This window comes from Passer montanus, unplaced genomic scaffold (assembly GCF_014805655.1).
Source record: "Passer montanus isolate IOZ18808 unplaced genomic scaffold, ASM1480565v1 scaffold162, whole genome shotgun sequence".
NCBI lineage: Eukaryota > Metazoa > Chordata > Aves > Passeriformes > Passeridae > Passer > Passer montanus.
The window spans coordinates 362,470-382,209 of record NW_024363383.1 but is presented as its reverse complement, the minus strand read 5'-3'; the positions used below and the strand labels follow the sequence as shown (position 1 = coordinate 382,209).

The 19,740-nt window shown below is 44.6% G+C and overlaps 1 protein-coding gene across 1 annotated transcript in view; it reads right to left on the bottom strand.

Annotated features, from left to right (window-relative positions):
* WNK2 (WNK lysine deficient protein kinase 2) overlaps nt 1-19,451 on the bottom strand; it is an 88,067-nt gene extending 68,616 nt beyond the window's left edge. The window contains 1 exon segment of the mRNA XM_039703297.1: nt 18,627-19,451. Within this exon segment, the coding sequence (XP_039559231.1) occupies nt 18,627-19,340 (714 nt within the window). The 5' untranslated portion in view covers nt 19,341-19,451.
* Between the last annotated feature and the right edge of the window lie 289 nt (nt 19,452-19,740).

Here is a 19,740-nt window from a genome sequence, read left to right as displayed (position 1 = left end):
ACAAATTAAAGTGGGTGGGGAGGGGGGGTGTTAATCTTTCTGAAGTTTCCACCTTCACTACTACAAGGTGTTGGATGAAACCTAAAAATTTTGACAATATGTTCCTGACATTTGAAAAAAGAGACAAGCAGTAGCTCAAGATCTTAGAAGAAAGACCACCTTCTTTTGGAAGCCTCTTAGATGAGAACAACCAAAGTCAAGTGCAGGACATGCCAGATAATCAATCTTGTTCATAAACTTAGCAACCTTCGTATTAAAACAATTAGAATTCTTGTCATGTCACTGCTAAAGTAAAGCTGTGCTGAACCTTTACCCCTCCTCCTTGTTTAGTTTGCTTGAAGTCAGTCCTTCGCAAGCCAACTTCATCCTCCAGCCTTCACAGCTCTCTTCCTTATAGTGCCTTTTCCCTGCCTTTGCCTTTCTATAGAGTTATTACAGACCTCTTGGCTTGCCAGGCTAACTGAGCTGAGGTCCAGCCTTGCTTTAGAAGCAAGGTTCTCCTTTCATTGACTCACTCTGGTGGCCCTTCATAATATGTTCTTCAGTGAAGAACAACTGTCAGGGCACTCCCTGCACCCAGACAAGTCCCGGCTGCTCTCAGGTGCTTGATTACTCTGCAGCAGAACAGGGATGATTTTTGTTGATTGGCAGTCATGCTCCATAAGCCTCAATGCAATCTTAAACCAGTTCAACCCACTGTTTATGAAATAAATGCAAACAGAACTTGTCAACATGTCGGTTTAAAGATGAGACAACTATTCAGTTCAGGCTGGCTCCTTACCAAACTAAACCAAACTTATATTATCCGTGTGCTGGTTGAAATAACAGTGCTCACAGGACTGGCCATATCAATGTCAGTGCAAATCTTGTGACACAGAGTGTGTGACCAATGCCACAGGACAGAGTAATAGAATTGCAGCAAGTGGATCTGGAAGTCACTGGGAAATATCACATCTGCTCCCTTGCTCCAAGATAGGAGCAATGATTTTTACACTATTCCTGACAGACCTGCACACAGCTCCAGTGAGCCTGCCTAAGGAATACTTGTCAATGCCTATCTACTCTTAGAGAGGTCTCACTGTTCTCTAACCTACATGTCCTTGGTTTCATTTTGAGCCCATTAATTATTTGCCTGTATGTGGTGGCCAGGAAGACTAATTCACCTCAAGTCCTCCTTTAAGAAAGTGTTTGGGTTGTTTTTCAGATTCTATTCTTCAAATGGACAAACCATCTCTCACTATCAGCCACGTACCTGAGATCTCCGTGTTGTTGTAACCATGTGCTGGATTCTGAAGGACCAGCCCCCCGTCTTTCTTGAATTGAGATGCATGCAGTGGTTTGCACCAGTAGCCTGTGGCCAGTTATCCAAAGGAAGTGCCCAACATTTTGTACAATGAAGTTGGGGACCATCATCTGAGAGCAGAGTTCACGGTTCACAACTCCCCTACTAATACACATCCCTGATTTTGGGAAGAGCAGAGCTCCAGTAGGTGTTCAACAGACTCTTAATTAAAATGAATCTGAAAAGCAGATATTGCATTGCAACGCTCAGCACCAGCTGGGGTTAACGTGAGCGCTCAGACTTTGAGCCATAGGTTTAGTTTACCTGTGGGAACAGGTACACAATACAGCACTAAATCATTTTCTAGAAAACCTTTCGGGTCTTGGTGCACTTGCTGTGCCTTAGAACCATGGGACAAGGCACTCCAGTTAGAAGGAAAATCCAGAAAAGGCAACAGGCACTGTAGCATCTGGGATATTAATCTTCCAACAGAAACAGCTTTTCAGAATGGCCTGAAGAGGCTCATATATCCCAATTAGATACATCCCTCCTAAAGGAACCCCTCAGAGGAGGCTCTGCATCCCCGCTCCCAGCGACTGCATTCACATCCAAGCCACCTGGGCCAGCCCACTTGTGTACACCTCCCCCCAGCCCCACTGCTCTGTGCATGTGGTGCCTGCTGTCCCTGCCCACCACAGCAAGGCAGGTGGCCAGGCAGACACAAAAGGTGCTGCTCAGAGCAGCAGCTGAAGGGCAGCACCGATGTTGCATCCCACCTGGAAGGCAGAGAAAGGGCAAGGACTTTCTCCACAACTCACTGCAAACGTAATGCAGAAGGAGAAAGAGTAATTCAGGCAAAATCCGACCCAGAGGGCAGAAATCCTCCAAGCCCTACCTCACACTGAAGACTCAAGCCCGCTCCACTTAGGTGAAGGAACCAGGAGAGGATTCAGGCATCCCAGGAAAGAGTGGGATAAGAAGGCAACCCCGCAATGACTGCATATTGCTGGCAGCTCCTGAACTGTGAGCTTGTCCCTTTATATAACCATCCATCCCAATACATCCCAACTCCTCCCTCCTCCCCTCCCTCAGTCATCCTGAGTCCCTAAGTCACCCTTCTTGCAAACATTCTTTCATTTCCATTATCTTTCCTGTTGAAACACTTGGAGTGCCATCCAATTTTCTGCTGCACTGATGTTACTTTATTATTTACTTCCCACCAAAAAAAAAACCACCCCAAACCCAAAGGGCCAAGCACTGCAACATGATTTCCAGCAGTAGCAAAATTCAACCTGACACCAGCTGGGCCCTAAGCATAACCTGCCCATGAGAAACCAGCCAGGCAGAAAGCCCTGGCGCGCCCAACAAGGCAGACACAGTGCACGGCTCACTCATCTTAAGGCCTTGATTAACTCTTTCCCAAGCTGCATTTTCCCTCTGCTGTGTCCAAACAGTAGTGAACACCATGCAAACATTTGAGATCAAGCAGACCAACCAGTGGCTGGGACAATCCCATTTCCTTTGCCCTGTGTGTTGGTGTGGAATGCCAAGCTCACTGCTCTCCACCACTCATGGTTTCACTGCAGACAACAGCTCCTATTGTTCCTCATGCCCACACCGTGTAACTGTGCCTCTGCATGCGGACAGAGCTCTCCATGACCAGCTTTCACTGCATTGCCCCATGTACACTCACAGTTTTGAGAGGAAGGAACAATAGGAACTCTATCCTATGAATCATTCTCTTCCACAATAGCACAGGCAATAAAGCAACAGCCTGTGCATGAACAACTTGTGCATGGGAAGAAAAGGCCCTAATGGCAGACTGACCTGCAGCTCTGCTTTACAAGAGGCTCTGTTACAATTCCCTGTTTCCAAACAGCTCAAGTTATTCATGCAACAAGTTATGCAGGTAACAAGCCAGGCAACAAATGAGACAGGACAAGAGGAGATGGCCTAAGGTTGCAGTAAGGGAGGGTCAGGTTGAATATTAGGAAAAAATTCTTTACAGAAATTGCTGTTCAGCCCCAGCACAGGCTGCCCATGGCAGTGGCAGAGTCACCATCCCTAGAAATTATCAACAAACAGCATGTATTTGGCACTTTGGGACACGGTCTAGTGGTGTACATGGTGCTGATACTGGGGATGGTTGGACGTCATGGTCTTAAGAAATCTTTTCCAACCCTAATGTGTCTGTGATTTTGTTTGCCCATGCCAGTTAACACAGCAGGAGGGCAGCACCCACAGGGCCCCCAGGAGCCTCATGGCCATCACCACCACCCACTGATCCCATCCCCAAAAGACCCACACAGGTCTTGCTAAACAGACTTCACAGCAGGTAACCCAGCTAATCCTTGCCCTTTTGCTCTGCCCCATGACCCCTGCTCGGCCAGACCCCTCTCCCTGAGCTGCTGCCCTACAGACACAGCTTGGGCTCATGGAGATGCCCCAGCCCACCCTGCACACCAGGCAGAATGGGGAGATAGAGGCCACACAGGGACACACATCTGCAGCCATCTCTGTCCAGGTTTCATTTCTGATGATAAGAAAAAGATATCTGAATACATTCCTCAGAAGACAGCTTCAATTTCTCAGCAGCAGCTGAGAACTACTGTCTGTCACAGAAGAACCTGCTTGATTTTTTTTTTCCACATTTTTGACTTCAGACAGAAGATCATTCATTAACTGCAGAGTATTATACGGCACAACCAAGTCTCATGGTGCACCTTGCATTCATTATATTAAAAGTTTGATTTGACATGCAATAGTTTATTTAAATTGTTATGTAAAGTGAAGAAAAGATTTCCTCACTCAATTTAATTTGCAGGCTCTTGAGAAAGAAATTCAGGAATACTTGAACCTAAAAAATTATGCAAAACAGATGGAGAGAACATAAACAAATCTCTTACAAAAAATAAGTGTGCACTTAAATCCAGAACAAAAAACACCTCTTAAGTAACTCAGCAGAGTTAACTAACTTTTAATACTTAAATAAGAAAAAAATATGTAAATAACTTTAAAAAGAAATTATAGGAATAGGTCTGTTCAGAATAAATAAATATTTTCTGTGGCATTAGTAATTGGAATCCCTTACAATACGGACACCCATCTGCAAAGAACAATTATCTGGAAATACAAAGATGAAGAGCAATGAGTTATCCCATAAAGCCCAGACAGCTTCTCATTATTTATTAAAAACTTAAGAGAAAAAACTAAACCACATTTAAAGGAAGCCACCACAGGCCCATACAGGTTAGTTTAGAGGACATCCCATTAAACTGAGTGGAGGATATAACGAATAATTTTCTTATTGTGGCTTTTATATGTTGGCTGCTGTGCCAAGGACGGATTAAATACCACAGCTGCTTGGTTGGATATCAAATTAAAAGCTCTGTGATGACCCTTCATTCCCAATGGGACATTTTTAGTCAGTTTTTCTTTTTCAAAAAAATCTATCAACTACACAGTAGGTCCTCCAGAACATTACCCTGAATAAAAATGGTTTCAAATGACACAGAAGGAAATAGGATAGGAAGCAAATATCTCAACAGAGGTTTGGGCTATGATTCAATTGACAAACCTCCCAGATGTGCACCCTGTGGGTAAGCAAGGGGAGTCCTTGGTCTTGCTCTGACACACCTGGAGCCCTACAAGCACCAAACACCCAACAACGCACACCACAATATTAAGACATTTCACATGATAATAAGATTTTGCAACTTAATAAGCACACACAACTAATTTCTTCTAAAAATCTCATGGGCTCGGCCTGGAATAAGATTCAGTATTTCCAACTTTCAACTATGCAGGTCATAAAGGTTAAAGACTAGTTCCAACCCGCAGCTTCTGAAAGGAACCAGGAAATACAAGGTGAAAAATAAATGCCCTTACCTAGTGAATATGAAAAGGAAAAAACTGAACTATGCCAGGGTAGTTTCTTTTTTTGTGTTTAATTTCCATTACCTTTCCTAGATTGGGAGAAGCTCAAGTGAGAATCAGGGAGTATTCTCCCCTCAAAACAGAAACAAGGCTGGTTGAAGACATTTTTTTTGTATCACATCCCTTTCTTACTAGACATTTCCATAGGACAAAACCACATTAATTCCCCCTGTAATAACATACGTGTGAAAAATGTGTTATTGAACGAGCATTACAGGCACTGGCCCCCAGCATGCATTCCCAACTGCTGGCTACCAAGACACAGCATAGGCCACATCAGTCCTTCCCATTCTCCCTTAACTATAAATCCAGAAAAATTCTCCTTACTCTTTCCACCCTTTCAATTAACCTGATTATAGAATTAATCTGTGAGATTTCTCTGCTGCAGTGTGAAGAACTAGAGCACTGGGCAGCCTCTCTGGGTATTCAGTAGCAGTATCACGCTATGCCGAGCCTTTCACCAGGAAAAAGCTTGGTTTTCATCAAGCTCTAGATGAGAAAAGTTCTCAGGACCACTCAGTTTGTGTTAGCACACTTGAAACAAACATCTACTATACATAACAGTCTTTTACCAGAACATGTTTTTTTTAGTCTGGAAGGCTAAAATTCAGGTAGAGTACTTTAAAATATTGTCTGTGACATCAGTAAGCTGGGATCCCATTATAAAAGGGGTACCCATTTGGTATCCCTATTTTAGGCTACAAGATTAAAAATACACTAAATACTCCAGCTTTTGTAGATTATGTTAATCTACAAGATTAAAAATGTACAAGTTGGAGCTCTAAGAGGTTCTAAATAGCTGTAGATAAATTCTACATCTCTCAGAAGAGGATGCTCAGAGGTACTCAGCAAAGGGCTTTTTGCAGCAGGAGGCTGGATTAGTCTTGCCATCAGATTCAGCTGATTTTCATGAAAGTCAATGGTTTCAATCACAAAAGTGATAACAACAAAACATCAAGATCTAGACATGGATTACCATCCTATACAAAAGCCCAGACATTTTCAAGATGCGAAAAAAACCCAAACTTGTGAGTCATGAAGTGATTCACTTTAAATATTTTAAAGCTTTGTTTTCAGAAGCTTTCAAAATTATAACTGTCATGGAAAATTTACTGACTGCAATAAAAAAAAAAAATTAGCACAGCCTTCACGGAGTTGCAATTCCATTTTAAGCCCCAAATTTCTTAACTTTCTAGCACCTTAGAGTATGACAGCGAATATCAGCACAGCCTCACACACAGCACCCAAGGAGGAGCTGATTGATCAGTTGCACAGTAAAGACACTTCCAGATCTTTGTAAAAGCCTTAGGCAGAACTACCTAACCAGTTCACAGTCCACCTAAATGACTCCAGGCAATTTTAAAAGAAAGCACCTGAGAACTGACAAGCTAAAGAAGATTTGGGGTTTTTTTTTAAATCATTCAACCTACCAGAAGCACATTACCTATTCCATTGTGAATGCCATGTACTGCAATTAATTTTCAAAGCCCACATGCTTCAAAACACCTTTTAATAAAGAATAATACTCATTGCCATAATCCCATTTATTAATTCTTAAATTTAGGAGGACACTGACAAATTTAGATTCTTGTATTTATGTCACCTGTCCAAACACTTGATTATGGTAATTATTGCACACATGTGTGTGGTCTTTTAAAGTAATGCTCACATACTTCTTAGGGACAAGCCTTAAGCAAAGCACAAGAACACAAAAGGCAAACATGCCATGACTATGGAAGAAAACAGCAATTCAACAGTGAGACCGAAGCAACCTAAATCAAGTCAAATCACTCCACAGACATCTCCTTAGGGATTCCACCTCCACCTGCAGTGTTGTTCTCAGATTTATCCCACATTAGCTATTAAACAATATGTAACACTAAAAAATGCAGCCAGAGAGCAGCTACAATGTTCCTTAAATCAGCTTCATAAAGAAAGGCAGAATTACCAGAATATTCTCTGAAAAGCAAAGGAAGCATTTGAGCCTGTATTTTCACCTCCATTTCTAAGGTTAAGGAGAAGTCAAGCCCCAGAACCATCAACTCTATCTATGTTATAAAAAGACACGTATTTGCAAACATACTGATTTTGCACTGAGATTTCCCCTGTGGGGATTACAGCCCCAGTTCAGGTTTACATGCTGCTGCATACTCTACATAGCTACAATGTGGCTTTTCATGCCTCCCATCAATTAAAAAAAATTGCACGTTCACTTTCATCATGCCAAATTCTTAAGACCATCCCCGCACGATCAGTGCTTGCAGTTATTTTTTAAAGCAGGTAAATTTACATGGGAATTCTGGGCAACCTAAGAATAAAAGCTTCTGCTCTGAGAATGTTACCACATTTCAAAATACATCACATCCTTAAAGAAGAGACGGAATGCTTATTGAAACATCCATAAACCCTGACTCAGGGGGGTAAAAACTTCAGTACAGGAGCACTTTAACACAGCATGTTTCTTTTTTAACACTTTTTTTTAACTGAACACCTTATAAACAGGTGAACAGGCTTTTATGACTAATTATTCATCTGTCTTAGACCTTTAAAACTAATTAATATTCCAGCATATGTAAGATCTTCCAGTTAAACCAGTCCATCCATTCATTTCAGTCACACAATTAAACACTTTGTGTCACAGGTTATAGATTAGTGAAGGATGTGTCCTCCAAGAAAAATACAGACAAAACTACTGGGAGTTTGTTATCTTGCATCAACTTCACAAACTTATGAAGAGCAAGAATTATTTTACGGGACAAATTGTTCCCTGTGAGCGTGGGCAGGCTCTGGCACAAGTTGCCCAGAGCAGCTGTGGCTGCCCCTGGATCCTTGGCAGGGTCCAAGGCCAGCTGGGACAATGGAAGGTGGCCCTGCCTTGGCAGGGGAGGCACTGGATGGGCTTTTAGGCCGCTTCTAAAACAAACTACTGTGTGATTGTAAGAGTAAAAAAAGTCACCCATTCTTGTCATTTCTAGTGGTTGTGAAAAACACATTCAAAGGTTGATTTTCAGACTTTGCTTCTCCACAATACAATTAGTGAGTAAATCATGGTAGCAACAAATGGAAACAGAGCACTTCTCAATTTTTGGTAAACTTGATAGAGCACTATCAGAAATAGCCAAACTGTTGAAGCAGCCACACGGGGAGTTCACATCCTATTAGGCACCAAGGACCCCACTGCCAGAGAATTTCAATAGTTACCCTGCTGTCAGAAATCCAATAGGAAATATACCCTATACATTTTTCAAGGCACAAAGGTCACAGTTCACAAAAGATATCGTTATCTCTTTTTGCACTCAAAAATTAGCTTTGTTGAAATGTTTTAATGACATTTTTCTTTCTCTAACAGAAATAATAAATTACAATTTCAATTCTAAAACTCCGAGATACTGCAAACAGGATAAAGCCTACAAAAATGCTCAACATATAAGCTTTATGGAAGCTTGTTTTTAAAAAAAAAAACACCTTCAGCATGTGGGCTATACTTGCAGGAGCAGAACTGCAGTATCAAAGCATCAACAAGGCAGGCAAAAAGATAACTATTAGAAACTGGTAAGAATTAGAAACAATTATTGCACAAGAGGTTACAAATTGCCTTTGTGTCTTGTCTCACTAGGTGACACCCTACTTTCCTTTGTTTTTCTGCAAATTCTGATTTCTCTCCCAGGTTCATCAGGATGATCAGAGACACCAGATGCTGCTCCAGCTGTCACTGACCGATGGCCCCAAGGCTGCACAAAGCAGTACCCAAGGAAACACCTTGAACAACTGGGAGGCCCTCAGGTCAAATAGCATCTCATCAGATTAATCACAAGAGATAATTTCATGCAATTGTTAAGATGACCCTCTAAAGAAAAATAAGGAATGTGAAAAAAGGATAAGGGTATATGCCCTGTGGCAGCATAGAAGGTGTTAAGAGCAGAACCATGTCCTTTAAACTTTTAGAGGGGTGGCAAAAGACTGGAAAGAGAAGGAATGAGAAGGAAAAAAGTAATTTTAACTGCTTATTAAAAGCCTGTTGGAAAGTTTTTGTGAGGTAGCATCCATTTTACTAAAAAAGCCTTCCTAACAAGGCAGTGAGGGTGATGAGGCACTGACACAGGTTGCTCAGAGAAGCGATGGATGCCCCATCCTTGGACATGTTCAGGGCCAGGTTGGATGGAGCTTGGGACAACTTGGTATAGTGGAAACTGTCCAAGCCCACGGCAGGGGACTGAAATGAGATGGTCTTTAAGTTCCTTTATAACCCAAACCCTTCTGCAATTCTAAAAATGTCAAAGGCAGGCAGGAAGGGGCTGATAAAGCTCCCTGTAACCCTTCCCTAACCTGTAACAAAGCCAGACCAGCATCAGTCACACCTATCACACACAGAGAACGTGGGGTTCAGCAGCAACACTGCATTTAATTTTCAGGGCCCAAGTTTGTAAAGTATGTATTTTTTGTGGTGTCGTGCTTGGACAAAGCCAACTGCCCCAGGCACAGACCTTCCCATTCCAGGCACTCTCCATCAGCAGCTCCATGCTGCGAGATTCCCTCCCAACATGGCTACAACCCCAGCAGTGTTTGTTATAAATGGGATTGTTATTCAGCAACATCACAAATAAAAGGAAGAAAATGTCTGGATAGTATTTGTGTGGCTAAAATCAAATCCCCAGTCCCCTCCTTGTGGCAGTTGCTTTTGAATACCCAGGCTTCATTATACCAAGTGTCCCATTTCACACTGAAAAGCCTCAAAACACAGCCATACAGCAAACATTCTTTAAAGCCCACAGGTGCATAAGCCTGAGCTTGTTATCTCCTTCCCTCAAACAAAAAACATGGTTTTTATATATATATATCTATATATATATATATATATGCTAAAAAAGTATATCTACAGTTCAATAAATGAAGCTGTATTTAATGCTTTAGTGTTACTTAGAGAAAGAATTGCTCTAATAGTTTTCAAGCTTTACTGGTTAAAAACTTATTATAGATTCATCCAAGTGAACAGATACACAGACATTTTAATCACACACTTTTTAATCACTAACTGTTTCTCGTGGTCAGGGACGTCAGCCTCTCATCAAAGCCTACCATGTGGGGATGTTGTGTACCTACTGCGTGACAGGAGAAAGGGCTCTGGCAGAGTACTCATGAGTGAGGACAGAAATTGAAGCTGTCAAGTCATAAACATAAAAATTATCATTTATTCCAGCAAGTTAAAAAGACATTTCACTTCACTCTCCCAACCAGTTATTTGCTACAAGTTTCTTCTTTCTGTACTTTGAAATCCTCTTGCTCAGAGAGGGATTCAGAGTTGTCTATAGCCTAGAGGAAGCCACAGCGTGCTTCCACAGCAGTATCTTGTATCACGTGGGAATCTAGCCAGTCGGCTTAATTTAACATGAGACTGCAAAAATAAGACATAAAATTGACCTGGGTCCAAATGAACTCAGCTGAAGGCACCTGGGGCTCTGACAGCCAGTCCTCAGCTGCCAGCACACTGAGGGCTCTGTGCCTTTCTGCAAGGTAAGATGCCTGCAACAGCTGCAGCCCCCAGCACACACCCCAAATGGCTTCAGCCCTGGAATGTGCCTTGCCATGTGTGACCACAGCTGGGACCCAGAAATTAACTCTTCAGCCATTTCTCAAACTGCACACCCATCACACGGAGACAGAGCTGAGTGACGGCACCTACACTCCTCTGGCATGACACCTGGAAGAGGTACTGCCCATCTCCTCTCCCACAATGGCCAAACTTAGACTAAAGAACTTACACCATGAGGGGAGATTCATTCCCAGCTCCCCTCACGTGTGCAAGGCTCGCTGGAGCCTTTACCAAACTGCCTTAAACTACTACCCTGGCAGCTAAGGAAAGAGTGAGGGGCACAGCTCCTGCAATTTCATGCTTTGAAAACAGAAGATTCCGCCATTCTCAGCAATGTAAGTGTTATAATTGAGATAAAAGCAAGTCCATTTCATTAGTGTAACACTTGCTTTATTATCTACAACAACTCTACAAACACACACTGATATGAAAGAGAAACAAAACAAATTCAGATGCACATAACCATGCCCGTTTTCCTTAATTAATCAGCAAAGCCTGGGACAAAACAAGCCTATTTTGATAATATCTGTCTCTTGTAAAACTGATTCCAGTGTTTCAGCAGAGCACCACACAGGCCAGCAGCAAAGAGCTACATCCACTGGAAATTTTGTGATTCCCCCCCACATTCCCAAGCATTCTGCTTGAACAGCAGGATTGATTCTGCTCTAGTCAAGCACCACAGCTGCACCAGCACTAGCTGCCACAATGGGGCACCTGAAATGCTCCTCTAACTGAAGCAGTCCAGCATCAGGAAAGGCAATGTCAAAAAGCTGCTTATTGTATAAAAATCTGGAATAAACACCACACCTTTAATCCTTTGAGCACGCACTAGTGAGAGAAAGGAACATCCATTTTGGAAGCAGACAGAGGCAGTGCCTGGTCCAGATAGTATTTGTGTGCCTAAAATCAAATCCCGCTTCTGTAAAATCAATACTCCGTTCTCAATACATGAGGTGTCTAACTGTCACCTGTTCTTTTTAATAAACTCTTATTTTTATAGAATATAGAACAAATTTTATTATTCAGCTAAAGAAAAAAGCCCTTCCTCCATCTGTTTAGTCTGACTGAGTCTTAGGCAGTTTAAGTGTGCAAGATACACTGACACTGCCTTTGGACAAGCCCGGTTAATTCAGGAATACAGAATATCACATTACCATGCTCAGTTCTGAACCACAGTTTAGAGGCTCATGCTTTGAAAAAAGTTAATGGAAAATACTTAAGAGTTCCCCAAAACTACATAAATAAACAAAAAAAATCCCCAAACAAACAATGAGGCAGCCATCATCCATACAAGTTTACACTCAAATTCTCTGAATTTTGTGAAACAAAAGGCCTTTAAAATAGGGAGAGACTAACTATATCAGGACTTCCAGAATCTGAAAAAGATAATAATTAATAGCTTTAGCAACCAGCTACTGTACAGCCTCCCCCCCAATAAAAGCACTACCAAACAGGACTGGTGTGTAGCAAAAATAAAAAAAAAAAAGCTATTTCCTTTTAGGTTTTCATCTTTTTACAAAAAATATTAATCTAACCAATATCTAAAACTCAAATTAACTTTAGTAAGTGGTGCTGAGATACATCACAGGATCAAATACTATTTTAAGAACATTTAGTTTTCCTTTAATGAAGGAAATTTCCTTTAATGCTCTTCCAAGAATGAAGATCAGATTGAATTCACATAACATGGCCAAGTTAGAATCCCCCACAGTGTTACTTGGCCCTGCCTTCTCCTCTCAGTTTTCCTCAGAGTTCATGAATAAGTGATTTATAGCCCTCTGCAGCAAACTGAAGAACAGATGGTATTAGGTCTTCAGTTACTCCTTCCTTGACAGTTTAAACAAGATGGACATTCCCAGAACATGGGGTTTCATTCTGCCCATTACTCCAACTACACATTTAACCACTGTATCACACAGCCATATTACTGTACTAACACTATACAGTAAAATCACTTTCCAGTGGGTGTAATTTTTTTAAAAAGCATTTTGGAGATTATGATGAACTGAAAGCACAGGTAAGACCATTCAAGACCAAGATGGAGCATCCTCCATAAAATACAATTCAAGATGAGTACAGGTATGAGTTTACTTATATTTCTTTAAGGGATTGAGAAGGGACATCACCACGCCCCTGCTATCTGTACATCATGGAAGAATCACTCCAGAAAGTTTTCAGTGCACATTTTTTACCAGCTGATTTGAAACTCAATCTAGGTTCATCAATTGTTACAGACAACCATCTGGGAAATAAGACGCTTCCTAAGGCTTAGAGGTGTTCGGTGATAATACAACTTGTATTCACAACACAGGTGACGGCAGGGGACAGGGGAGAACAAGCAGGACTTGTGATCCACTCCCAGTCCCTTTTACAAGGCACGGACATTTGCGTGTGAAAAGAATCTCTCAGAAACTATATAGCTAATTCTGAATGGACAAAATTTCCAACAAACGCACTGTTTGGGATAAGCATAATGTCAGAATGAGATATGGACCTGATTCCTTTGGAGGACAATGAAATTTTAGTCAGGGATAGAGGAAGTTGCTTATGGTTTGAAGATCAGTCCATTCCAGAGCAATGGACTGGTCACACATAAAAGGGGCTCTATTTTGTGGTTTATGTAGAAACTGGGTTTAGAAGGATGCACAAGTACTCTTGTACTGGTGCAGAGTCCAGACAGAAGCAGCTGCAGCCAGGCAGTGCTGGAGAAGGTGGCTGTGACGCGTCCTGCAGACAGCTGACCTCTGCTTCCCAGGAGGCAGGAGGGCAGCACAACCAGGGAGCTGCTCCCTCCTTCCAGAGCTACACAGGAATAGCAAGGTACTGGACTGAAGGTTGTTTCTACTTGACTTGACACCACAAGGAAAATCCTCTGCTGCCCTTCTTGGCCAACCTCGGTTCCAGGCACATCAAAATCAACACCAGGATAGCACCCATACTGTCCACAAGTGTCACTTGAGGGAAAAGATACATTTCCAAACATAACTTCATATATATATATATATATACACTTAAACACTAAACAAACCAGTTCTGCCTCCACATGACCCTCGTGGATATTATCCAACTGCTAGCTGCAAGCCCCTCCTGTTGCAGCAGAACGGAGAGGTCTCTTCCAGTAGGAGTGCCAAGTGTCACACATCTTGTGTGACACACCTTTGGCTGCCCTTGCCTTACACCTACGGCCTGCCCAGGCATCACGCATCAGCACTTGGCTCATATTTATGTCTTCTGGCCAGCAGATCCAGTCCAGAGCTTAATGCACACACAGGTAAGTGTCCTGCTGCTGACCATCAACAGCCACGTCGTGGCAAATCTAAAAACCAAACTTCTTAATTCTCACTGAAACCACATGCACCACCGCAGTAGGCTCCTGAGGCAGGAGCCTCCCTCCTCAACAATGCTTTCACATCCAACCCTTACAGTGGGTCTTCTACCTTCCAGGAGACACTCTTTCAAACCTCTGCAGCATCTTTAATCATTCAGACTACCAAAATGCATTAACTCCAGCAGCCAGCATCTTTTAGCACATTATTACCATTGCCTCTGAACTCTTAAACCTCTGTTACACCCTAGCCACAAAAGATCACCAGTGTAAACGTCACTCATGTCAGACTGCGTCACTCATGTCAGACTGCATATCAGTTGCAAGGATCACCACAGTGACAGCTTGCAACATCAACTTTTTCCACCCCCCATCAGCTGTGGATATGAGATGACCAAAGGGACCAGAAATATCCTTTACACCCAGCTCTATTTGAAGTAATTTCTTCTTATGGCAGCTGGACCCACATATTTATCATGAATAGTTTCACCAGAATTAAGAGCACACAACCAACCTTGAGCCACAATGTGCTCAAAGCAAAAGAAAGGAGTCTTGTTTGATTCACAAGCAGAATGTGAAGCCTGACCCAGGTCTATTTCATTTACTGAATTTGAGAAGCAGTCTATTAATAGTTCACTACCATTTCCCTGCCCTGTTTCTCCATGCCAGGGCAACAGCTCTGCTAACAAATACCAGAGATACAGGCACACATTTTCATACTGACACCATAGAGCACAGCTAAACCAATTGTTTCAATTTAAACAGAAATCACACTCACAAGAATTAAATGGAAACAAACAAAATTGGTCTTGAAGTTCACTTAGTGTGAGCAGACAGCAATACCAGACTCAAGCTTTCAGGTATAGTCTCGGTCTCATTCTCCCAGATTTCCTAAAGTATTCTGTTCATTTACACTACAAAGTCTATCTGGCCAATAAATTACCAACACAGATAGTAACCTGCTATTATTTCGACATCAGATAAATGCTGCCAGCCAGCAAGGTCACTAACAAAAGCCAAACTACCACACTACTTGAAATCCTGGAGTTACTACCCTTTTCAGGAAAAAAAAAAAAAACAATGGAATTTTGATACAGGGGCATAAGACTGTGATGACCAGGCATCTCGCACCTTCCTGCAACAGCAGGATAAGACAGCCCAACCTTTCCCATTTCTCAACACAAAAAAAAATTAATTAAATACATTGGTGATATTCACAGTGCAAGTAAGAACCATGAAGTACAATGAGGCTTCTGCATTTCACAATACCAGGTCTGACTCTTTGTAGAGTCCCTATACATTCCCAAAGGGAAACATGATGGGCATTTTGAAATCATTCATCTAACTAAACAGAATATTTGGCTTGCAAGCCGGGGAGTGGCAAAGCCTGTATTCCTTATTCATGACCCAGCTCTACTCAGAAGTAGAACTGTTATGCCAAAGCCTCACCACACAGCGACTGTAGGCCATCAATTAATATTAATTATAGCTGCTGAAAACTTTGGAATGCAAACCCTTCCAAAACTGCAAGGGCACACTAATCCTGCTCTAGCACTTTAGCTTCATGAAGGAACAATAGCCTTATTTTCTAGCTAGAATGCAACTATACAGCTTTCACCTCTTCAGACAGGTCTTAAAGCCCAGATCACTCGGTTAACGCTTGGGTCCCGCCCTAATCAGAGCTATGACTTCAGTTCTGAACCCTAAAGCCGTGTTTTCAATGAAATAAAGCCACTGAACAAGAATGGCTCGCGAGGCCTTTATACAGATGGACAAAGACACACAGGCAACAGCACAAGTGGCTGAAAAACCGCTGAGCCAGGACAGGATTAATGCCTGCATGGAACCTCAATGCTGTCCACTTTCATTTCCCCGCTCCAAGTGGAACAAGCACAAGTGTATCTCCACAAGAAAAATACTACAGCCTGCAGCAATTTTTCCACAAAAAGGCTCTGGCCTGGGTTCTGATGGTGTGAGGCTGCAGAGGAAGGCATTTTGTCTCCAACAGCATGGTGATATGATGGCTTCCACTCAGTCTCCTGCTACCTATAGGGAACTCCAAATTTGTGCAGAGAAACACACATCAAGGCAGATCTAACTGACACAGCTCACAACTAAAAAAAAAAAAAAATTAAAGCAGCCATGAATAAAGTGATTTACTCGACAGCACCCTCTGAATGTTTTCCCTAAAATTCCCCATCTGAACTAAGATTATTCTACAAGTCAAAGAAACAACACAGCCATTCACACCCTCTCCCATTGCCTCCTCCATGCAAATCCAGCCCAGAGTCACCGGCTTTAATCCTGTGGCCGTTAAAGGTTTTTGTCATTCAATGAGGCTTTCCCAATCCAGACCGAAGTACTGGCTTCCAAAGTCACATACCATCTCACATTACCTTCGGCGTCACTCAAAACTGCACACAGTAGTTTAAGGAGACCCAGCAGCCCCTGCCTCCCATGGATTCACACCAATTTCTCTAAAGCAGCCAAATAATTGTCTTTCCACAATTAGAAGCCTAAAGCAAATCATGTATCAAATTGAAAATATCTAGCAGTAAGATCTGATTTGGGCTGAAGCACATATAGTGAAAACTAATGGGAATTTGAGCATTATACAGATTTTTTCACACACAGTCAGTACAAGAATTCCTAAACAAGGGTAATTAAGAATATGAAGGCCGTTCACCAGGTAAGAAAGCTTTCACACTGCAGTTTTCCCTTCCCAGTCTCTTCCTTGGGTGTACATGATCCAGACTAGCACTTCCAAGCAGCGTTCACCAATACATTTGGCAGGCTTTGGTCGTTAAAGCTGCTTCATTACAGAAAACACTTGGAAAATCCATTTATGTCAATCCTGCTGCTAGAGCACTCTGAGAGAACGTGGCATCATGCTGAATTCTGGGTCTGTGCTATGGCTCTGCAGCAATGGGGCTGGCCTGAGCTGCGTGGACTGACAGGAGCAGCATCAGCCCCTTCCAACCTGCCCGCCAGCAGCTACCCAGCCACCATCCCTGGTGCATTTCAGGCTGCTGAAGTAGAAGCCTTACACACTCCAGATTCAGCTCCCAGCAAAGCCAAACAAGAGCCCAGGCCTGCCCCCAGGCTTTGCTCCAGCAGCTCTCTTTTAAACCCCCTTATCAATCCCCAGACCCCCCTTTCCCCACAAACCCACCAGGACCCCCGGGCTGAAGGAGGGGCTCAGCCCCTCACCACCAGCCCTCGAAACCTTGCCTGGCTGCTGTGTCTGCCATTCTGCATTCCTGCCTGATAAAAGCCGGGGAATGCACGACTATGAAGACTGAGAAGTGTTCCCCATAATTCTTATTACGAGAGCACTGCTGCAGTGAATTATGATTATGTTGTGTAATGAAATCATTAGAGAATAAAGATGTGGCTGTACATCCATCCCCAGCTATCCTAGGCAGCCAGGAGTAATTTACAAACAGACTGGGCCAACATTAAAATATAAACAACCAAGAGCTCAGACATACAATAACACGTTATTTCCACATCAGTTTCAAATACTCTTGTAAACCATAAAGCTCAGCTATCCAATGGAATTCTAAAGATCCCAAATTATAACGAAGAATTAAACCTTCTTTCACCTAAGTTCAGAATAACTCAGGTTGAAAATAAAACAATATTAATTCTGTGTTAGGTTTTTCTCTTAAATAGGTCTCATTCCAATGGATGCCAACAAAAGTGAGGTAATAGGCACTATAAGCAAAAAAAAAAAGGCATGTACCACAGTGATTTTTACCGAAGGCTACAAAACCCACCAAGAACAGGGTAACAGCAAAAGACAGCATCTAAACCTTTGTTCTCTTTAGATATTGCTGGATGATACTACTTCATTCTGAAGATCTAGAACTTTAAAAAAAATGTAAAAATCCGCCTTTTCAAAGCTATTTGGACAGGTAAGTCTTTTACCTAACCAAAGTACTGCAAACATGTTACCTAAAAAAGGGCAAGCACCGGGGCATATTAGGAGGTTTGATTCACCAGGACAGTGACAACTTCATGGCAGGGGAGAGGGAAGGTCGGGGAAAGCAGCTCCTCAACCTTCATGAAGCCGTAACACAAAAGGAAATTTTCCTCTGCAAACGTACTCAAATCAGTGACTGTCGGTGCCATTTTAACCGGGAGCTGCTGCCCCAAGAAAGGGCTGCGGCCAGGCCGAGCATCCCCACTGCGACCTTTCCCACGCGGCGGGAGCCACGCGTGACCTTCGCGGCACCAGGCGGGTCCTGCGCGGCCCCCGCGGCGGCAGCGGCGCCGGGCCGAGGGGGTTAAGCGTGGAAGGAGTGCACATAATAAGGTGGTGGATCCGGAGCCAATGGGGATATTGCGCTATAGTTAGACACTGGATTCTAAGCGATGGTGACCATAAAGGATGCTCAGGGCTGAGCTGCTCTGAATGACACCAGCACGGTGCCTTTAGTTTCCGGCTTATAGGGCAGGAAAAAAAGCACAGGAGGATCAGCTAGGCTTACCTGCAGTTCACACCACGCGACTTCCACCCACGTCTCCGTGTCCAGACCCTTGTAGACCGTTTTGAAGGATCCCCGCCCGAGTTCAATATCAAACTTTAGGAACCTGCCATCGGGCGAGGTGGCAACCGCCTTCATATCAGCCTCCTCCTCCGGCTCCTCTTTCTTAGCCTTGCCCTGGTCCTTGGCAGCATCCTGCGCTTCTCTCCGCTCCGCATCCTTGCCTGGCTCCTTCGGCTCCTCGGCGCCCGCGGCGCTGCCCGCGGCCGGCGCTGCCCGCGGCTCCCCGGAGCACTCGGCCTCCCGGCCCGCCGCCTCCGCCGCCCCCTGCCCCGCCTTCGCCCGCTCCGCGATTATCCTCCTGGTTTTGGGGAGCAGGATGATTCTCCGTTGGTGCTCCGCCTCGGGCAGGTCGAAGGCGGGCTCCTCCTGGTCCGAGTCCACCACGCTCCTCCGCAGGAACCGCTGATGGACCAGCTTGGGGTCCCTGGAGCCGGGGCCGCGCGGCGGCGGGGTGGGGGCCCCGCGGGCCGCCGGCGCTGCAGCAGCGTCCGTGCCTGCGGCTGCCCCGCTCCCCCCGCCGCCGGGCCCATCCATGTTCACGCCGGTCTGCGCGGCCGGGGGAGCGCCGAGCTCGGCGGCCGCTGGAACCCCGCCACGGCCGCCGCCTCTGCCGCTCCGCCGAAGCGCCGCTCTGGCATCACCCCCACTTTCCATCCGGGCCGAGGGCTCAGCGCCCGCCGCCGCCCCGGCCCGGGGGAGTCACCGCGAGCCGCGCCCGCGCCGCCACCTGCGCGGGGCAGAGCGCAGCCCCCGGGCCCCCGGGCCGGGCCGCGGCCGCTCTGACCGGGCTCCCCCCTGTGCCCGGTGCCCGGCAGGGGCGCGGCCGAGAGCGCCAGACGACCGGTGCAGCCCCTCACCTGCGGCGGGCCCGCGCACAAAGGCGCGGCGGGGCCGTTACTTACGTGCGGAGCCGGGGGCTGCCGCGCTCAGCGCCATGCGCGGGGAAGCGGAGGAGGGGCGGCTCCGCCGAGCGTGCGCCTGCTCGGGTGCGCGGCGGGGCCGGGGGAGCCGTTGCCGGTGCGGGGCTCCGCGGCTCGGCTCGGCTCGGCCCCCC